This window comes from Gastrolobium bilobum, unplaced genomic scaffold, assembly GCF_033153095.1.
Source record: "Gastrolobium bilobum isolate Gb01-03AN ecotype WA unplaced genomic scaffold, APGP_CSIRO_Gbil_v1 utg3161, whole genome shotgun sequence".
In the NCBI taxonomy this organism is placed as follows: domain Eukaryota; kingdom Viridiplantae; phylum Streptophyta; class Magnoliopsida; order Fabales; family Fabaceae; genus Gastrolobium; species Gastrolobium bilobum.
In genome coordinates this window covers 319,469-336,910 of record NW_026899561.1, presented here as the reverse complement: position 1 = coordinate 336,910, position 17,442 = coordinate 319,469, and the positions used below count along the sequence as shown (strand labels likewise).

At 38.9% G+C, this 17,442-nt stretch overlaps 1 protein-coding gene across 1 annotated transcript; it reads left to right on the top strand.

Annotated features, from left to right (window-relative positions):
* Positions 1 to 9,885: 9,885 nt before the first annotated feature.
* On the top strand, positions 9,886 to 10,251 carry LOC133291482 (protein SMALL AUXIN UP-REGULATED RNA 12). Its single transcript, XM_061489748.1, has one exon. The coding sequence runs from the start codon at positions 9,886 to 9,888 to the stop codon at positions 10,249 to 10,251; it is 366 nt and encodes a 121-aa protein (XP_061345732.1).
* The last annotated feature ends 7,191 nt before the right edge of the window (positions 10,252 to 17,442 follow it).

Here is a 17,442-nt window from a genome sequence, read left to right as displayed (position 1 = left end):
TGAGAGGTGAGCTTGGACGCCTAACCCAAGTGACCACCGTAACTGAATATCAAGCTCAATTCGAGCAGCTGGCAAATCAAGTGATTGGAATAGATGATATAAGTCTGCAGAGCTATTTTGAATCTGGCTTGAAGTCAGAGATTCGAAAAGAGGTACGTATGCACTTACCAGCTACCTTAGAGCAAGCCATTGACTTAGCCAAGATTGTAGAAGATAAGATTAATGACAAAAGTACTGGGAGGAATTTTTACAACAGAAGCAATGTGAATTCATCCAACAACAACTCAGCTGGGCTCCTGCCAACACCCACCACATAGAGGCCGAACCACTTCAATGCAGGAAACAATAAAAGCAATATTCCTGTCAAGAAATTAACAGCTGCTGAGATGATGGACAGGCGTGAAAAAGGGCTGTGTTACTACTGTGACGAAAAATTCAATAGAAGTCATGTGTGCAAACATAGAATGTTTATGTTATTGGTACCTGAGGAATCCGATGATAACTTGGATAGAGATGCCCTGGAGATGGAGAATGAAGTCAGCAATGAGACAACAGGGGGTGAGGGGGTCATCATGCCCGAAATCAGCCTTCATGCCATGGTTGGCCAGCATTCTACAAGCACCTTAAGAATGCCCGAAATCTTGGTGGATGGTGGATCAACTCACAACTTCATCCAGGACCGACTGGTGAAATTTCTAGGCCTGGAAACAACCACTACTCCAAAATTTCAAGTACTGGTAGGTAATGGGGAGGTGATGCAGTGTTCGAGCATGTGTGCAAAGGTTGGATTGGAGATACAAGGTCATCAATTCAGCCCTGACTTGTATGTGCTGCCAATTCAAAGAGCTGAGATTGTGCTCGGTGTGCAATGGCTCTCGGAGTGGGGGGATGTCACCATTAATTACAAGAGCTTGAGCATGAAATTTGACAGGGAAGGACAATCAGTGGAAATCCAGGGGAGATCCAATCTTACTATGGAAGCCATCCAATTGAATCAGCTTCGCAAGCTCACCACATCCAATTCAGTTGCATGTTTGTACCAATTACAAGCTGTTGAGCATAGTCTTGACAATCAGGACACTATGACCAGTGAGGTGGATTGGCGTGTGCAGGAAGTGTTGAATGAATTTCTGCAGGTATTTGAGAAGCCAACCAGTTTGCCTCCCGTGCGTAAAGAGGATCACCGCATCTACCTGGAACCTGGAACAAAAGCAATAAATGTGAGACCTTATCGATATCCACATTTCCAGAAAACAGAAATTGAAAAGATGGTTAAAGATATGCTTGAATCTGGAGTGATAAGACAGAGTCTCAGTCCATTTTCCCCACCCGTGTTGCTGGTTAAGAAGAAAGATGGGACTTGGAGGTTCTGTGTGGACTATAGAGCTCTCAACCAGGTGACCATTGCTAACCGGTTTCCTATCCCAACCGTTGATGAGATGTTGAGCCACCATATTCTCCAAAATGGACCTCAGATCAGGCTACCATCAAATCAGAATGGTGGACCAAGACATTCATAAAACTGCCTTTCGCACGCACGAGGGCCACTATGAGTTTGTGGTGATGCCATTTGGGCTTACCAACGCACCTGCCACCTTCCAAGGGATCATGAACTCAGTATTAAAACCCTTCCTCCGAAAATTTGTGATTGTTTTTTTTTATGATATTTTGGTTTACAGCAGGACTTTAGTGGACCATCTGAGACATCTGCAACAAGTCCTAGCCTGCCTGGAAGAAAACCAACTCTTTGCAAAACGTGAAAAGTGTTCCTTTGCCCAACCGAAAGTGGAATACTTGGGGCATGTGGTGGGAGCTACAGGAGTGAGGCCAGATGCAAACAAGATAAGAGCCATCATGGAATGGCAGGCACCCACCACCGTGAAGCAGCTGCGAGGATTCTTGGGGCTTGCGGGATATTACAGGAAATTCGTCAAAGGCTTTTCCCATATTGCAGCACCTCTTACTACTTTGCTTCAGAAAGATGCTTTCAGGTGGAACCCAGATGCAGCTCAGGCTATGCAACAATTGAAGGAGGTGTTGTCAAACCCACCGGTGCTGGCTTTACCAGACTTCAGCAAGCCTTTTGTCCTCACTACGGATGCTTCTGGGATCGGAGTTGGAGCTGTTCTCAGTCAAGAAAATAGGCCAATTGCCTACTTCAGCCGCAAGCTCTCTCCCAAGATGCAGCAATCATCCACCTACGTGCGGGAGCTATTTGCCATAACTGAAGGGGTGGCCAAATTTCGCCAATACCTGTTGGGGAGCAAATTCACAATCAGAACTGACCAGCACAGTATAAGAGAACTGATGGCCCAGGTCATTCAGACTCCGAAGCAGCAACGTTTTTTGGTGAAACTATTGGGATATGATTACACAATAGAATACTACCCTGGTGCTATCAATAAGGTGGCAGACGCCTTGTCCCGTGTACATGAAGGGGAGAAGGATAAGACTCTTGAACAACCATTACTTCTGGCCATGTCAACTCTAATCAATCCCCTGTTGGAGTCTCTCAAAGCTGAAGTCAAAAGTAATCCTGAATTAACACGCATAACCACAGCCATTGCAGAGCACATGGACGGCTTTGAACACTACCATCTGAAAGAAGGATTGATCTTTTACAAAGGCAGAATAGTCCTTGCCAGCAACTCAGACATGAAGGTCACCTTGTTGCACACCTTCCATTCAACAGTAGTTGGAGGACATGGTGGCATACGCAAAACGCTGCATCGCTTATCCACCCATTATTATTGGCCAAACCTGAAGCACGATGTACAAGAGTTTGTGCGCACCTGCCCCATTTGCCAGGTCACTAAATATCAGCCCCTATCCCCTGCTGGACTCCTACAGCCGTTGGCAATTCCACACGCGGTCTGGGATGACTTATCCATGGACTTCATCGTGGGCCTTCCCCCATCCGAAGGTAAAACAACCATTATGGTTGTTGTCGATCGTCTTTCAAAATACGCCCATTTTTCCGCGTTGGTTGGAGAATTTACAGCTTCCAAGGTAGCCTCAGTGTTTGTCTCTGACATCTGTCGACACCATGGTGTTCCCCGATCCATTGTATCTGACCGAGACCGTGTATTCCTCAGCAAATTTTGGCAAGAGCTTTCCCGGTTGAGTGGAACCCGTCTCCATTTCAGCACTGCCAACCATCGTGAGAGCGATGGACAAACAGAAGTGGCAAACCGGGGATTGGAACAATATTTGAGGTGTTATACTATGGAGAGTACGAAGAGTTGGGCGAAGTACCTACCTTGGGCTGAGTTCTCATATAATTCTTCATTTCACTCCTCAATTGGAACAACACCATTTCAGGTCTTGTATGGACGATTACCCCCTGCTCTGCAGCCATACGATGGGGGAACATCTTCTATTGAAGCTGTGGACAACCTTCTGATACAAAGGGATGCAATTATCCGGAGCCTCAGAGATAATTTGCATCGTACCCGTCAGTGCATGAAAAACCAGGCTGATAAGCACCGCCGGGATGTTCACTTTGCTGTCGGTGACCAAGTCTTGGTCAAGCTCCAACCGTACAGGCAGAAATCGGTGAGAAACCAGACATACTCCAAGCTGAGACGTCGGTACTATGGTCCATTCCCAGTTACGGCGCGAATCGGTCAGGTTGCCTACCGGTTAGCACTTCCAGAAGGATCTCGAATACACCCTGTTTTCCATGTGTCGCTGCTCAAAGCCTTTCGCCAAAATTCATTCTTTCACCCACAATCGTTACCAGAGACCACTTGGGAGAACCACCCGGTGACTGAACCACTGGCTATTGTGCGCTCTCGGACAGTGACGACAGGAAAGGGATCTGACCTGCAGATCTTAGTTCAATGGAAAGGATTACCCTTGGAGGATACCTCTTGGGTGTCACTCGCTGACTTTGGGGAGGCTTAGCCACAGTTCGATCTTGAGGGCAAGATCGATTCTTTAAGGGAAGGGGGAAATGATATGAGCCTCAATCATGCAGGCGGTGGAGGGAATCTCGGAGAAGAACAAGGAGACGTGGTAGAGGACGATGGCACCGTTGGGAGAGAAGAAGGAGACCAAGTCATAAGAAGGGGAAAGAGGGTCAGAAGGAAAGCTAGTTGGACAAGAGACTTTGTCATGGGGACACGTGGGTAGGGAAGTGGCAAATGGAGAGAGAATGACTCACCTTAGTGTCATTAGGGTCTTTGGGCTACGGCCAGGGTCCTTGGGCTACAGCCAGACCAAATTATGTTAGTAGTAGTCTAATATGGTAATGGGCCTTGATCCTTTATCAGCCCAATCACCAACTATCAATTTGTAATTGCTTTAAATAGCTGGAGAGGAATATGGTGTAGGTGTTCAATGACTGATAACCGAATTCTCTTCTTTCCTTTGTAATTTCTGGAGTTGCCGGCAACCTCGAATTGCCGTTGTTTCTTGCTTAATACAATTTCTTTCAGTATTTTTCTAAATTGTATTTGGTGCTTATCAGCTAGCTTGAGCATGCATTAACATTGCTCCTTGTACCGAAAGATCACATGAGTATGGGAAACGGTTTTTTTGAAAAAATATAAAGATAATTATCACCTCTATGCTCGTAATTTGGGAAATGACTTTCACTTCGACGAGAGTATTGATCACTGGTATGACGGAAGAATTTACACAATGTACTTCAAAGAGTACATAGTATAAAGTACAAAAGTTATTTTTTTTTCTCTTTAGAAAAATGTAATTGATGTGGTGCATTCTCATTGATCCGTTATACCTACGATGAGAGTACTAAATTTTTTGATATAGTGCACTCTCATTGGTCCGTTATACCTATGACAGGAGTACTAATTTTTTTTCCATAAGTTGTGGAGCCTTATGTTTTAGGTTTGCTCTTTCTCCTTACATAACAAAATGGATGTGAATTTCATTGCATAAAAATGGTTGATGGATGGCATAGTATATAAGTGCCTTGAGTTTGCTTTCACTCTTAATACACATAACACATAACACCTTAGCTCACCCACCCATGAGCCTCATGGCCCAAACGTGCGCACAATGTCCCTTGCTTGGTCTAGAAGCCTTAAGCTCCCTCATGAACCTTATCATGGAAGACTCTCTTATTACTATTGTAATGTAGCGCAGGTCGCCTCTGGATTTCAGTGTACGTAGAGCTGTTACATCATAGCACCGATACCGACACAGGATACGAGATATGATATTCTGACACATTAATTCTAAAAAATGTTAGATTTCAATACGTTAGGACACGTTTTGATATTAAATAATATTTTTAATTTATGTAGTGTATATTATATTTAATATTCAATAGTTTAATAAAAAATGAAGTTAAACTTATAATAGCCATCAATTTTACAAAAAAAAACATAAGATATCTTAAATATTTATATTAAACTCAATAAAATGATAATCGTAAACCAACGAATCTAATAGTTGGAACTAAAAATGCAACACAATACATCATTTGAACCTTTTTTTGAGTCTCTACAACGCGTGGTGGAGTGTCGGAGAGTGTCGGATACGACACGTAAGGATTTTTGAAGTGTCGGTGCTTCATAGTCAGCACATACATGATCTAATGGAGAGTAACAATAGCATTGCTCTCTAGAACTCAATTCAAGATATAGACAAAAAGACCCTCTTACTCAAAGGAGATAGTAGTTATTAGATATAAATAGGAAGGGAGAGTAAATTAGTATGAAATCAGAGATCGCGAAGCAACTAATTATAGTATGAACAAATTTTCTAAAAATTGGAGTTTGACTTTTGTTTGTGACAGTTTGTGGATTCGTTCAGTTTTCCACCTGTTTGGTTATTTTGGTTAACTACCAGGTATAAATTTTTATGGGAAAAAAATCAAGTTCATTGTTCATTAAATTTTCATCTATTTGGACTTGGTGCTCTGCTTGTGACGTGATCAGAATTCAGAAGTCTCTGTATGGGAATCTGGACTTTTCAAATATGATATTTGAATAAACATTGTATTTCTATTACATTGTGAGTAAATTCACAAGATCCCACACAAGACCTTTCAAAAACATGTACTTTCTCTGGTCCTTCTTAACATCTGAAAAACAGTTGGCAGTTTACTGCAAATGATGTGTCAAACTTTACATGCTATTCTTTTCAACCAACCAAGCACAACTCACATTTATGTTAAAGGAGTCAGTAACCTGGTTCTCAATCATATTTGTGAGCATCTGTCTGAAAGAGGATTAGGAAAAAGGGAATCTCAAACCCATCTTCCACAACTATAACTATTTCAGTACTAAAAATGTTGAATGTTATTCTTAACAAAATTAAATTTCCATCTCCCATTTAATTTTGTAATTATACAATGAAAACTAAGATATTAAAAACTACCCCACCTTTTCCCTCATTCTTTCTCGACCAAAAAATTGTGGCAAAAAGAACTTTCCTATTACTAGTTGTTCAGTTCTATGATTGTTTTTTTTTTTTTTACTTTTGGTTAAACTTGCTGTATTATGTTAACCTTCATCAAAAGCAACATTCATGGCACTACAATGATAAGATCTGTTCTGGATGGCCCACAGCCGATCGGCCCACTAAGACAGAACAGAGGCCCAAACCTCCCTCCCGCCATCCGTGTCAGTCTTGCTGACCAGAAACTACCAACATTTTTCTCTTTTATCCCCCACGGGGCAGTAATCCCAAGGTAAACATCAAAATATCTTATTTTGGGATGCCCATTGCCCTAAACAGTCTCTTCATACCCCCAAATAGAAGTTTTCCTTATACAGACATAGCAGCAGTGACTACCACTAGTATAACAGAAGCTACAATGCTGGCGCCACAGCAATGTCAGGCCTCCATGACACCCCCCAAGGAGAGTTGACTCGGCTCACCCTCCCATGTGAAAAGGGCATCCTCTCCACTTATAAATACCCCTCCCTCACTAGACAAAGGGGATATCTTTTATGTGTCGTTACTCTGTCATTTTCTTTAAGCCCTTGTCATCACTCCCCTTCCCCCACTTCGCAGATTAGTACTGCATTCTTGGGACATTGCCGTTGAACCTGGTCTATGTCTATATCTCAGTTAACGATTTTACCCATATAGCAACTCTCATCCACTCCTTGGGGACATATTGGGCTTGCAGCTCTCAACGTTACAAGATCTATCATCACATGGTTGAAACTTGAAAGTGAAACTAATGAAAATCAATATCCTAGTTAAGATTTCTAAAGACCAGTGAATTTTTTTAATGAGAAAACTGAAGGAGGGAATCAAGTCAAACATATCACGTATACCGAGAGTCAAAGTTAGGGTAACGAACTGTGACATCCATTCTCCTCTCTGCAACCATAGATATTTTCTTCCATCCCTTATGCAATGCATAGCCCATGCCTGAGAGCGAAGCAAAGATAGTAAAACTCATCACAAACCCATTTGCAGGATATTGATACTACAAGACTGAAAAGTAATATTTTTGTACGGATAGTACCTTCTCTGTTCCATACAAATTGTAAGCTTAGATCGACATGCACAAAACAAAGTCAAGATTATTCAGCTTAAGTAGCAAGCTGAATCCAGTCCAAATAAGAATAATAAATTCACATCAATACATGCTTAGAAAAAGCAGCTGAAATTGACAAAGACACCAACATTCTACATAAAAAGTTGCTGATTAATTTAGTTAATCTTCCATCACTCATGAAACATTATTAATCAAGTAGTTTCACACTTTCACTCCCTTGATAAACCTCAAACCAAATAGTCCAGTATCCAGGTCGTTACTCATTTCCATCTTCATTTGACCCATTATCATCTGGCACTAAAAGTCCAATTGTCTCGCGGACGTTTAGCTTTAACACTTAGCACTAACAGTACAAAATTTTCAACAATTACGACTCAAAATCTGAAACCGCTCTTGGAATAAATTGCTATATCTATACAATCTCATGTATTTGGATTTTTTTTATGTTTATTCTACGAGAGATAAAAATATAAATATAATTATAAAATAATTTATTATTATTTATATAGGTTCATTAAAAAAGATTATATTTATTTTCTCCCTCTTGTAACAGAATCATATGATATGAAAAAAGTACAAAATTCAATGAGAAATAAGTGGGTTCGCACTTCATCCAAGAAACTCATCCCATCCCTCATGCATATCTTATCTTTTCCTTCCCAAGTTGTGGGGTCTGAACTTTTAAGAACTTAGAAAGGTCAGTGATCAAGCACCGTCTTCAAGAATTACAGAGAAAGACAGAATCCTTGCATCCTGGGAAGGAAATTAGTTTATAACATATTAACATTGTATTAGAGTCATGTGTCTTTTTTTAAGTAGACCTTTAAGTAATTGTTAATTCTGATAATCCGTAGGATCTAAAACTCAAAAGTATGATAAATTAAGCATTACGATATGGGTTTATTATTTCGGTAATAAATTTATTTTATACACACACGTAAAAGTATATGGAATTTATTTTTATTTTTTCTTTCTTCCCCTCATATAACCCCACACATGAGTCCTACAAACTTTATATATGTATGTGAGATAAAATTCTTTCATACAATATGAGTAACATTAACCCCTACAATATATATATATATATCGAAAAATCCAAAATTCAGTCACTGGACTGTCCAGTGAATGAATTTTGACTATATTCTCCCGCGAGAATATAGTGCAAAAACATTACAATGGTGTTCTGCAGGTGTTCTCCCGGGAAAACATAGGCAAAAAATTTTGTGCATTATATTCTCGCGGGAGAATATAGTGTACTGGACCTAATTTACATCAAGTCACTAGATACTCACTAAACCCTATATATATATATATATATATATATATATATATATATATATATATATATATTGTACAAGTTAATGTTTCTCATGTTGTAGGAGACAATTCTATCTCCTATAGACATATAAAAGTGTATGAGACTCATGTTTTCTTTTTCTCTTTTTTCTTTTCACATAGATTTACATGGGCTCCACATATTTTTATATGTATGTAAAAAATAAAATTATCTCCTACAACATGAGAAACTTTAATCTTATATATACATATATATATATATTGGGAAAGAGATTTCTCCCGCAATTGGAGAAGTCTTTTTTCTTACCACCCTCACTTCGATGTCCATACCAACCACTTTTTTATTTTTTCTCTAAGATGGGCCCTATCTCTATCTCTTTCTTTCTTGGCAAGAAAACTTCAACTTTTCCTACAACATGAGAAATTGCAAGTCCATATATAATTGACTTGCAAGTTGCAGAACAGTGACCAAAATGTCACTTTTTGTTATAATTTTTATCTAAATATCATGCGAACAGTACTTTATACCACACTGTCACGTGGCATAATTCGCTACAACTGGTAGCGAATTATGTTCACCAATGATTTCGTGACACATGGTCATATTGCAGACCAAATTCGCTACCACTGGTTGCGAATTATGACACGTCAGTTTTTACCTGTGAAAGTGTGTCATGTGTCACAAAATCATTGGTGAACGTGATTCGCTACCGGTCGTAGCGAATTACGGCACGTGATAGTTTGGTAAAATGTACGCGTAGTTTTTGGATAAATTTTTTGCCCAGGACATTTTGATCACTGTACCGCAAGTTGCATGTTCGTACAGTTTCATATCAAGGTGCAATGTCCTAAAGGAGCTAACGAGCAAGGTGAGTAACTGTCAGTATCTGACACACTTAAAATAATATATATTGGATATTGATATATCAACAATAATTGTATCAGCATAAGCTACTTTTCATGCCGCAGAGCATTGGTACCTTTCCCATGCCGCAATTATATAAACCTTTTTCTTTTTGCAAGGTCACCATGTACTTTTTCTCTATTTCTCTGCCTCCTTCCGTCTCTGTCTTTCTCAGTATCTCAGCACATAGCCGAGAACTATGAAGGGGGAGTTTTTGAGAAGGTGCCTTAACAAGTGGAAGAAAATGGGGAGTGGTGTCATACCTTGTGCTGCATGCGATTACTGCTGCCAATGGGCTATGTGGTCTTCCATGCATAAAAGGGACTCCATCCCCAATGATGTCCCAAAGGGTCACTTGGTTGTCTATGTAGGAGAGAACCACAAGAGATTTGTCATCAAGATTACATTACTCAATCATCCACTCTTCAAGGCCTTGCTGGATCAAGCTCAGGACGAATATGATTTCATTGCAGATTCAAAACTCTGTATTCCTTGCAATGAGCGTCTTTTCCTCAGTGTCCTTCGCTTTGCAAGCTCTCCACAGAATGAACGGGTGTTTGTGTAATCATCCTCAGTCATTAGGTCATTATATCATTGAAGTTCTAACAACTATTCTGATATGTAACCGTAATATGTTGTCGATTGAAGCGTAAGTGTCATGTAGCTCACCAATGTAAATCAACTCAGTAACAATGAGGTTCGAATTCTGTTTTTTTGCTCTTATCAGAGAAAGATGCAGTGTTTAATGACTAAACGAAAAGTTGGTATGACAGTCACATTTAGAAGACATGGAATACATATATTACCTAAGTACATATAGCTAAAACATACAGTTTTAGTGCGTTAATAAAAAAAAATTGTAGATTAGCAGTTGTTCAATCCAAGATACAGGGCTGAACGGAAGGTTGTTGCTCGTTGTCTTAATCAGGTACGTGCTGGATCTTTCTCACAAATGTTGCATGGAGGTTAGAACAGTTATATTTATAAAACAGGTGGGAATAGGACTAGGAGTTTCCTTGGTAGTAGACAGAACTAGTGTGTGTGTAGCAACACATAATCCAACCAAAAGAGCATCAGTACGTCTTATAGTTTAGTTGCTTTAGTATTTCTGTTATTATAATTTTCCTTTATATGTTACTACAGTATGTTAGTTCCTTTTTATAATTGTGGTTAACTATTTTGTTGTAACCAACTTGGATATATAAGTGAAGTAGTGGTAATGAAAAAGATATCAGAAAAGTTTGGCAAATCTCTATTCTCTCTCTCAATCCTCTCCTCTCCTCCTCTTTTCCTTTTCTGCATAATTCTTCTTCTGTAGCATCCGCTACAATGGTGCTTTCATTGAGCTACTCTTCCTCCACACCTAGAAGTAGCATTCATCCTCTTCCCCAACAAATCATTGATCCCCAATCTCACCTTTCAATCTCACCTACCGTTACATCACGCTGGGATGATATCACTATCGCACTTCATGCATTCGACCGATCCCTTACCAAATCGTGTGCTGACTTTGCAAGGGCTTGGGCCGAGATGCGAGTTGATTTTGCAAGAGCTCGAGCGGAGATGCGAGCTGATTTCAATCAGTTTAGGGATAATTTGGCTCATTGTTCTAATCTTCTGGAAGATATAGCTGCTACTAGGATTCAAAGGATATTTCGTGGATTCTTAGTGAGGCGTCACCGATTCGTGAAATGTGAAACCCACCTTCACAGGGATCTTACATTTAATCCCTCTCTGCATGATCTACCTTTGCATCATCTACCCTTAGTTCCCTCTATTGGGAGAAGACAGTCCAGTGCCATAAAATTGATTTGTGATCTCCCGAACAAATTGGACACGGTCATTGATGAATCTCCTCGAGTGGGGCCGATAAACTTTTTGGGAACCACCGATTGTTCAGATCTTGAGGAGGATAGGGTTGTGGACCCTTGCACGACACTATGTCTCGGTTTCGTCTTTTGTTTGGGCTTCATCTTATCCAACGGGAATTGCAATAATGGTGACATTGTTGCGGAAAAGCAATTTCTGCGATGGCTCTCCAAACCGCCTCCCTTACCGGAGCCGCCCGACTCTACTATCTGCTTTAATTTGTTTTCGCTGTTATGTTCGCTCAGAAAATTTTCAACACTTGATTGTGTTTTTCTCCTTGGGATGAAATTCATGAGTTGCATTGATGGTGCTGCATATATCTTCAACTCAGGAGCACATTCATATTGTTCTGCAATGCAGGTTTTCTATTTTCGTGTTCGTCATGGCGGATCTGTTATGGCGTGTTCGGATGTGCATAATCCTTATTCAATTTTACCAGAAGAGATCTATCATGCGAGGTTGGAAGTGCATCATTTAGTATACATTGTAGAATGGTTTGTCTACACTTCTGTGAAGATGGTCGGCGAGCCCAACGAACCTTTACCTAGTGATAGAAAGTTTTTCATGCATTCCTCAGCTTCAAATCTGTTTTCTTCTCGTTATGCCACCAAAAGCAAAGGTCCAATGAACCCAAGGTTTGAAGCTGTTAGAGAAATTGAAGGATTTGGAGTTGTTGAGAGTACAACCCAAATGTTTGATGAAATGACTGAGAGGAGATATGAACCATACCTCATGCAATTTATTTGGTGCAAATTGACATTCTGCAATGTCACTGCTGGCCTTAACTACAACACATGCCTATTTGTCTTGCTCCCAGAGATCCAGGTTTTACCCCATGAGGAACTCAGTCTGACAATCCATGCTTCAACTTTGGATTGCTGTGAATTTTTTGATTGGGACCTGAGGACTACTATGGCTTCTTCCATGTTAGAGTCCAATCATCATGTTCTTCACCATGTTAAGATAATTGTCCATACACTTCACTACTTAGCAATACTAATGCAGGACAACTTTGCCCCATTAGCTGTGCAATGCCAATCTCTCATTGACGAGATTCCCTTTTGGTGTGAATCTTTGACTCCCTATGTCTATGCTGGTTTTAGTGAGGAATTCAATGGTTCTTTGTCAGGAGATAAATTTTATCCATGCATTATGATTTGCAAGGAAATGTACTTGAGCAGCTTTGTCCATGGTATATGGCGGGCTAAATGTTATACTTTTGAAAAATTAGATTGCAATTCTAATTGTACATCATCTACAATTTTGATGATGAGATATTTGTTGGACACACTTTTGGGACTTGTAACCAAAATTCGTGCATGGACTTTGAAGTGGTGGATTCTTCGGAACACTTTTGATCGACTCTTTTGTGTCATAAGGGACTTTGTGTCACCTCTGATGATTTTGATCAAAAAGTTTGAAATGACAGAGGCAAGTATTTTACTCATAGGAATTCTTTTTGTTGACCTTTTACCAGACCACTGTACTATTGGTGGTGCTCTGCCAGCATGCCAAGAGAATTGCTTGGCTTCCATTGATGTTGCTGGAAGTATTTTAGGTAACATAAAAATTAAAACTATTGTATCCTGGGATTCTATAATTTCGGGTAATGGTCATAGAGGAAATGTAATTCCTGCTTTCAAGCCATTTTCAAGCATACAAAGGGAAGCTATAGGGTTTCTCTACAGGCTTAATGCTAATAATTTTTGTAGCTCAGTCACTGCTGCCTACTCTCGGGTTGACCACATGTCCATTTTGTTTGAGCTTTGGTTGGCCATGATGGAGACATATGGATTCTTGCACTATTTGCATGATGTTTTGGTGCTGGTCAATGGGTTTGCCAGGTATGGTTTAACAAATTGTGCTATAATGATGCTTGTGCAAACGTTTGGTCCCTATGCTTGTGCATTTACTGCATTTTTAAATTTAAAGGACGTGGAGAGAAAGAGTCCACAGGTTCATGCTTACCTAATTCACAATGCCTGGGTTGATGATTGGATTCCCATTGGCAATTTGCTTGTCAATATGTCTGCACAATATACTGCAATCAATACTGCTTGCTCAATTTTTCAACTCAGGCTCGATACAAATATGGCCTTTTGGAACTTGAAGCTCTCTAGTCTTGGCCACAATGAGTGTTGTTTAAAGGCAGTTGCCTATTTTTATATGACAAGGAGAAATGTAACGGTAGCCTCAACATTCTCCGTTTCTAGTATAACGAGTTCATATCCAAGCTGGTGTTGGATCAAATGGGGACTTGAATTGGATGCTTCAGTTTCAAATACCCTTATGGCATTATATGATTCAGTTGAATATAAACATGTGCAACCTGATTACTTGGATGAGCTTGTTCAAGTTATTGAATCTGAATCAGCAACAACAAAGGCATTCTCCACAACCATCCTCCCGAATCTACACATTTATAGTGTGGCTACATGTGCTTATGCTAAAAATACTGATACCATTTCTATTCTATGGTGGCTATTGATCAATACAAGACCAAATAGACATGATTTTATGGCAAAGACATTGCTTCAGCTGATTCATCAATCTCCTACAGCAATTGTCAATTCGTGTATAAATATATTAATTCATGCTACATCTCAGATTTACATTTTAAGTATGCTTCAATCGCTGTTCTTCATGATATTTTCTGTCAAGGTAGTGCTTCACTATGTGCTTGAGGTAGCTGGCTCTCATAATGCAGTCACCTCAACCTCGAGGACGAGGTTGTGTTTGAAGGGCGGAGGAATGTAGCAACACATAATCCAACCAAAAGAGCATCAGTACCAGTCTTATAGTTTAGTTGCTTTAGTATTTCTGTTATTATAATTTTCCTTTATATGTTACTACAGTATGTTAGTTCCTTTTTATAATTGTGGTTAACTATTTTGTTGTAACCAACTTGGATATATAAGTGAAGTAGTGGTAATGAAAAGGATATCAGAAAAGTTTGGCAAATCTCTATTCTCTCTCTCAATCCTCTCCTCTCCTCCTCTTTTCCTTTTCTGCATAATTCTTCTTCTGTAGCATCCGCTACAGTGTGGTTGTAGCTTTCACTGCGTGCCATTTTGGCAAAATTTACTATTGGTGTGACAGTCTGATTTTTTTGTCCAAACGTGTTCCTTACTTATCTTTACAATATTTGCAGATAACCTATTTCCCCAATTTGAACCTGTGACCGTTCATTCAGTGACAAAAGAATAGTTTCATCACTGTTAAATGCTCGCGCTCTTGGCCAGAACAGTAGTAATTCCAACAAATTAAAAGAATGCTCAAACGCTCCAAGGCATGATGAACGGAGTGACTCAACCACTATTGTTTTGTTCTATTTACGTTGTCCTTCAATTAACTACTTGTTACAAGTAATAAACTCAGAAGAATGACAAAGAACACCAGTCAGTCTTGCAAAGAATTCAGGAAACTAAGGCCCGTTTGATTATGTTTTGATTTTTTTTTTCTTAAACTGATTTGTAGAATAATTAAGTGTTTTTTATATTTTGTTTTTGTTTTGAAAACAAAAACAGAAATAACTCATACTTGTTATCTAAATTTGATTCTAAAAATAAAAAAATAATTACAGTTTTTAATTTATTTATTTTTGACAAAACAGGCTTTACTAAATGGAATTCTTTTTTTCCTAAAACCAAAAAACTGTTTTTAAAACGTTATCAAACATAGCCTAAAAAAAATAAGTGTTTTTTAGTAAAATTAAAAAATATTTAATAAACTTATAACATTTCTTGGTGTTTTCTACACAGATGCTCCGTATTTAATATAATTTAAATATACTATAATATGATGAAATTAAAATTAAGAAAATTATATACACATATAACTTTTTGATTGGAACTCAAATTGAAACGCGGTTCCATCACTAGAACTCAGGAAACTTCAAACAGCTAGATAGAAGAGAAACTCAACATAATAGCAAATCCTCATGGGACGTTTGATAGAGGATAAATTTTTTTTTATCCGGGAATCACGATTTTCAGGAATATGATCAGAAAATGAGTTTTCTGAGAATGTTATCAAAAAATTGTTTGGTAGACTAACATATTCCTTGAAACATTGAGTTAATTTTTTTGATACTCTATTTAGTTGTATTAAATTTTCCCTTACCATAGAAATCCTAAAATATCACCTTTTGAATGATATTTCTGAATGATTTTTCAAAAAAAATTACACACAAAATAAAATTTCGGAAAAATCAGATTTCCGAAAGAATTTTAAAAAGTATATACCAAACGATGCATTCTTATTTTCCCAATCAAAAAATCTTGGAAAAACAAAAAAAATTCTCCTACCAAACGCGCCCTTAAACATCCGATCGCAACATAGGGAAGGAGATAAACAACACTGGAATACTCAATGTCAAGAAGAAGAAAAGAAACCGGGAAACTCCTGCTCTACGACACCCCCCTTTTTGGATGGCCGAAACCACAAGAAACTTGGGAAAAAGTGACCCACCGCAGAAGAGGCAGGAAATTTAGCTAGCCAAAACAAATACTGCCACGAACGACAAAGGACAAAAGGTTCAGAGGAACACGGTCAGAAATTACACCAAGCCCCGAGTACACGGCGCATCACTATCTTGTCGTGCCCAAACCACTAACTACTGTGGTGGCATTAAATTTCAAAAAAGAGATGGGAAAGTAAGAAACATAACCCTCCAGCCAATCAAAAACAAACACACAAGAGGAAAACTGATTCTAACTTCAAAAAGAAAAAAGGAGAGGAAAAACAAATCAACCAAATGGATTTCAAGGAAAATAATACAAGGGGGTGTTTGGTAGAGGTTTTTTGAGGGGATAGATGGGGAAGTCAAAGTGGGGAAATGAGATTGACGTGTTCGATTTTGAGAAATAAAGCAGGGCATGACGTTTCCCCATCAAAAACTGGTTTCAGTGTAAATTGCTTCAATCTGCACTGTTGGAGAAGACCTTCTCGGAGGTGGTATGATGAGAAAGCTAGGGAAGTGATAATTTTGGCGCCAACTTATTACCGCAATTGCCCCTCCAAAATCACCTCTCTCCTCTAATACCCATGGTCTGTATTCGCTAGTCATAGCTCGATTCAGAATGAAGAAAATATTGTTGTGTTTTGCTCTTTTCTCCTAAACAGCTCCATGGGTCATGCATGTGGTTGTAGACAAAGGTACCAGTAATTTTCGATTTCTTTGTGTTCGTGATTACTCCATGGTAGCATCCTTGAACTGATTTACGAGTGTTGCTGAAGCAAAGAGGAGTCATCTGCCACAGGTTTTGGTCCTCATCTGTACCTCACAGTTCCGGTAAGTCATTTGCGTTACTTTCCCTTGTAAAAAATGGAATTGATGTTGTTGATTTGCTCATGGTCGTTGTCCGAGAGCCTTGGTTTTATACAGATGTGCTAATGACTTTCCCCTGCCCATGTTTTCATGCAATATATGTTCTTTTGGGATGTATGGTCATGGTCGTTTGTGGTTTTTGACTTGCTTAAAAAGAGGACAAAACAGTTTTTACTGAAGCAGCTCCAACATTTCGATTTTAAAATGGTGGTTAACAACATACACCCTACACTTTAGTGCTGCATGCTTTCATAGCCAATTTTTTTTTATATTGTGTTCTTAATTTCACTTTTTTTTTATTGTTTGTCTTAAATTTGTTTTGCCATTGACGCATTCAGCCATTTTTTTGCAGTACGTTATATATATTTGGGTTACTCAGATTTAAACCATTTCTTGGTTTGAGCCTCATCTTGTCTAAAAGAGCTAAATCAGTGGTTTGGTAAGCAACTGGTTTGAGTATGTAGGCAATTTAATATTTTATATAATTTCATCTTACTCTGTTCTTCCTTATTTCTGCATTTCATCAAAGGCATGCAGAAATTTGGTTTGATATATGTT